At 50.8% G+C, this 4393-nt stretch overlaps 1 protein-coding gene across 1 annotated transcript; it reads right to left on the bottom strand.

The window, feature by feature from the left end:
- Positions 1-1694: 1694 nt before the first annotated feature.
- Positions 1695-3649, bottom strand: LOC141264272 (uncharacterized). Its single transcript, XM_073676557.1, has 2 exons — positions 3149-3649; positions 1695-3028 (listed from the first exon to the last, which is right to left on the bottom strand). The coding sequence occupies exons 1-2, from the start codon at positions 3485-3487 to the stop codon at positions 1772-1774; spliced, it is 1596 nt and encodes a 531-aa protein (XP_073532658.1). The 5' UTR covers positions 3488-3649; the 3' UTR covers positions 1695-1771.
- Between the last annotated feature and the right edge of the window lie 744 nt (positions 3650-4393).

Genomic DNA, 4393 nt, shown 5'->3' with positions numbered 1-4393 from the left:
TCTCTTCATCCAAGTGAACCATGGTCTCTTGGGCCAGAACGGGGCGATCAATATAACCCTCGCCCGTTCCTCTCGGATCTTCCTCAGGATAGTAGGGATCAGTACTAAAGGGGGAAAGGCATAAGCTAGAGTGAAATCCCACTGAATCTGCAGCGCGTCCACCGCAAACGCCCCCTCTTTTGGATTCAGGGAGCAAAAGGTTTCGGTCTTCCGATTGTGTCTGTTTGCAAACAGATCTATCTGGGGCTGTCCCCACCGATCCACAATCTGCTGGAAAACGGCTGGATTCAACTCCCACTCTCCTTGTTTCAAGATGTGACGACTCAAGAAATCGGCCTTTATGTTCTCTTCCCCTTTTATATGTAGTGCCGAGAGCGTAACCAGCCGACTCTCGGCAAACCTGAAGATCTGATCCGCTATTAACATCAGAGGGAGAGACCTGGTACCCCCCTGATGATTGATGTAGGCGACTGTTGATCTGTTGTCTGACATTATCCTGACGTGAGGACCCTGAAGAACATAACTGAATTCTTTTAGCGCGTTTCTGGCTGCCAACAGCTCTTTCATGTTGGAAGAGAGGCTTGTCTCGCTGTCCGACCAGAGGCCTTGTACAGAACGATCCCTTAGGTGAGCTCCCCAACCTTCCGCACTTGCGTCTGTTGTAATTGTATCCGACACCTGGAAGGTCCAAGGAACCCCCAAAGATAGGTTGACCGGAGATGTCCACCAGTCCAGGGAGTTGATCACAACATCTGGAAGAGATATTTTCCCATTCAGGCGACCTTTGAGCCGCCTGTCCGCTGCCAGAATCTCCTGTTGAAGACATCTGGAATGGTGCTGGGCCCACTGAACCGCCGGAATGCAAGACGTCATTGTACCCAACAGAGACATTGCACTCCTCAGGGTGATGGTCGGATTGCTGACAATCTGAGATGTTAGGGATCTGATCTTCAGTTTCTTTTCCTCTGGCAGAAGACAGGTTTGGTTTTCCGAGTCCAGAATGAGACCCAGGAAAGACTGAACCCTCTTTGGTTCCAGCCTTGACTTCTCCAGATTTAACAGCCAACCTAGGCGTCTTAGACTGGCCATGACGTCCGCCAGGGCTAGAGCACAGAGTTGACTTGATCTGCCCACTACTAAGAAGTCGTCCAGATAAGGGATGACTAAAATATCTCTTTCCCTCAAGTGCGCTGTGACCTCCAGAATGATTTTTGTGAAAACTCTCGGCGCCATGGAAATGCCAAAGGGAAGAGCTGCGAACTGAAAATGCCTTACGTGCCTGCCGAATTGTACAGCTACTCTTAGAAACTGTTGATGATCTGGCAAAATCGGGACGTGGTAGTAGGCGTCCTTCAGATCGAGGACGCACATAAAACAGTCCGGAAATAACATCTTTATGGCTGATTTTATTGTTTCCATCTTGAAAGGCCTGTAGATTAAATGGTCGTTCAGTCTCTTTAAGTTCGCAATGGTCCTGAAGGAGCCGTCCGGCTTCTTTATTAGGAAGAGGGTCGAATAGAATCCTCTTCCTTGCTCGGGTGCAGGTGTTTCCACCAGAACTCCTTTCCTGAGCAGAGAGAGAACTTCCTGCTGTAAGGCTATCTGTTCCACTAAACCTCTGGGGGCTGATATTTTGACAGTGTTCTTGGGCCTGCTCTTGAACTCTAGTGTGAGCCCGCTCCTGATTATCCCTAAGATCCAAGAATTGGATGAAATTTTCTTCCAGGCAGGCAGGAAGTGGGACAATCTTCCTCCCACCTGGGGGGAACTGTCACTTAGGGGCTTTCTTATTCTCGGAGGAGGGACCCCCAAACATGAAGCCTCTGCTATACGGCTTTCGGTCTTTCCAGCTACCTTGGTCTCTGGGAGCTTTACTGCGGCTGTATTTTCTCTTCCGAAAGGAACTGTTAAATCGGGAACCAGACACCGTGGGAAATCCATGTTTTTTGTCTGCGGCTTTATCTAGGATGTCATCTAGACCTTTGCCGAACAAGAAGTCCCCCTCACAAGGGATTGAGCACAGTTTAGACTTTGACTGCACATCTCCTGGCCAGCTCTTGAGCCATAGCGCCCTACGGGCTGCATTAGAGAGGTTTGCAGACCGGGCAGCCAGCCTAACTGAATCTGCCGATGCATCTGCCAGGAATGCAGCCGCTCCCTGCACAAGAGGAAGGTCTGATAGAATTTTCTCCCTGGACACATTCCCCCTGATCTGGTCTTCCAATTGTTGAAGCCAGATCATCATAGATCTAGCAGTGCAGGTCGCTGCTACTGCCGGTTTAAGGGCCCCTGCTGACGACTCCCAGGTTTGCTTAAGGAAGGACTCCGCTTTTTTATCCAGCGGGTCTTTTAAGGCTCCTAAATCCTCAAAGGGCAGAGTGGATTTTTTTGAAGATTTTGAAATGGCCACGTCAATCTTAGGGGTTTTGTCCCATTTAGCCGCATCCTCATCCTCAAAGGGGTACCTCCGCTTGGAGGATGACGGCAGCTGACCCTTCCTCTCCGGTTTCTTCCATTCCCTTTCTATCAGAGATTTAATCCTGTCATTGACCGGGAATGAGCATCTCCTCCTTTGGTCTAAGCCCCCGAACATAACATCCTGGACTGTTCTGGGCACTTTGGTATCGGTAATACCCATAGTCCCTCTGACGGCTTTAACTAGTCTCTCAGTATTATCAACCGAAAAACAAGGTCTGCCCCCCCCATTATCATCCGAAGACTCCGATGACGATGAGGAGTGATTAGAGGAGGAAGGCAGTTCTCTCGTAAAACGGGACTCCACTGATTCCTCTGATTCTGAAGAAACTAGTTTTCGCTTCTTCTTTTTGCGTGAGGTTAAGCCTCTTAAAGACTCTCTGACCTCTGTCTGGATTAGATCCTTTAATTCTAAAGAAAACCTGGGGGACTCCTCTGCAATGGTTTTCTGAATACAGTCTGAGCATAGGTTTTTGGCATAGGAGGTGGGAAGACCGATTTTGCATAAAGCACACTCCCTGTTTTTATTTTTAGCACTACACTTCTTCGCCTCCTGCCCCAAGAAATAAAAGGAGAAGAAGGAGGAAAAGAGAGAGAGAGAGAGAAGAGCACATTATTCAAGGTGAGACTTTCACGAAGATCACTCACCACACTGCCGTTCAGATTAGGGTACCGGAGGCGGTGGTTGCCGTTCACATGAGGGCTCCCATCTGGCGGAGGTGGACTGACGAAGTCTTTTCTGACCAGTCTTGCCGGAACTCGTACGCCCCTCACTGCTGTGACTTTGTCGATGGGAAGATTCCCGTTCCATTTGTTTGAGCTGCTTGCGCTGCTTTGATGGCTGTGGCTGCTGCTGTACTTCCTGTGGCGGTGACAGCTGCTGCCCAGGTGACTGCGGTTCCTCATTCATCATGGCGGGGATGCAGACACCGCCATCCTGATTGCTCCCCATCCTTAAAAGCAGTAGGGCTCCACCTCCTTTAGGCTCCTCCCCTTCCGGCAGCGTGCTCATCTCTCTTTTTCCTTTTTTTTTTTTTTTTTTAATTTTAGCCAGCTGGCGCGCTACCCGCAGATCCACCTGCCTCTGCGCGTGCGCAGCCCAGCGGCACCCGGCGCGCTTGCAGCGGGATGACAGCTTCCCACCCGCGCATGCGCAGACCCGGTTTCCGGCGCACTCCGTGATAGGGCGCTTCAGCACCCCGCGCGTGCGCAGCCTGGACTTCCGGCGCGCTCCGTCAGAGGGTGCGACGCGACCCCCACGTGCGCAGCCCAGAAGACCTGCCGGCCGGCGCGCTCAGTTCATCTTTGCGAGGCGCAGACCCGGCCGCAGGCCCCGGCGCACGCGGGGAGGCATCCGAAGGAAAACAGCACCTCCTCCCCACACGCAGACCCGGGCAGCAGCCAGACGGGCTGGGAACAGGGACCATCTGCTGCTTCCACGGCCTCCAGGCCGCACCGTCCATAATCCAGGTACGTGAGGTACCACCTGGTGAGGCTCCCATCAGGGACAGGAACCAAAAAAAACTGATGCGGAGGAGAGGTACCGCCTTTTTATTCAGTAGGTTCCTGTCCTTGGTGGGCGGATACCCTCTCTCAGGTGGTGCTGTCATGGGAGAAGGGGAAAAAATAATTTTTAATTTGCAACCTGATGGAGGTCAGTATAGATGGACTAATAGAACAAATCCCACACACTGCTGGAAGCCCAAATATTTTTTCAGAGCTAGATGCAGACAAAAAATTATTTTGAATTTGCAACCTGATGGAGGTCAGTATAGATGGACTAGTAGAACAAGTCCCAAACACTGCTAGAAGGACAACTATTTTTTCAGAGCTAGATGCAGATAAAAATTATTTTTAATTTGCAACCTGATGGAGGTCAGTATAGATGGACTAATAGACCAAGTCCCACACACTGTTA

Source organism: Phyllobates terribilis, unplaced genomic scaffold (assembly GCF_046119375.1).
Source record: "Phyllobates terribilis strain yellow unplaced genomic scaffold, ASM4611937v1 Scaffold_4__5_contigs__length_816908805, whole genome shotgun sequence".
In the NCBI taxonomy this organism is placed as follows: Eukaryota; Metazoa; Chordata; class Amphibia; order Anura; family Dendrobatidae; genus Phyllobates; species Phyllobates terribilis.
Note: the sequence above shows the minus strand (reverse complement) of the source record. Positions and strands in the feature narration are given on the sequence as shown.

Excerpts from the sequence above, each read along its gene's own strand:
- LOC141264272 (XM_073676557.1), bottom strand. The coding sequence starts at position 3,487 with ATGAGCACGCTGCCGGAAGGGGAGGAGCCTAAAGGAGGTGGAGCCCTA. Across the intron at positions 3,029-3,148 it reads AACGGCAACCACCGCCTCCG|GAGGCGAAGAAGTGTAGTGC; the intron begins GTACCCTAATCT and ends TTCTTGGGGCAG.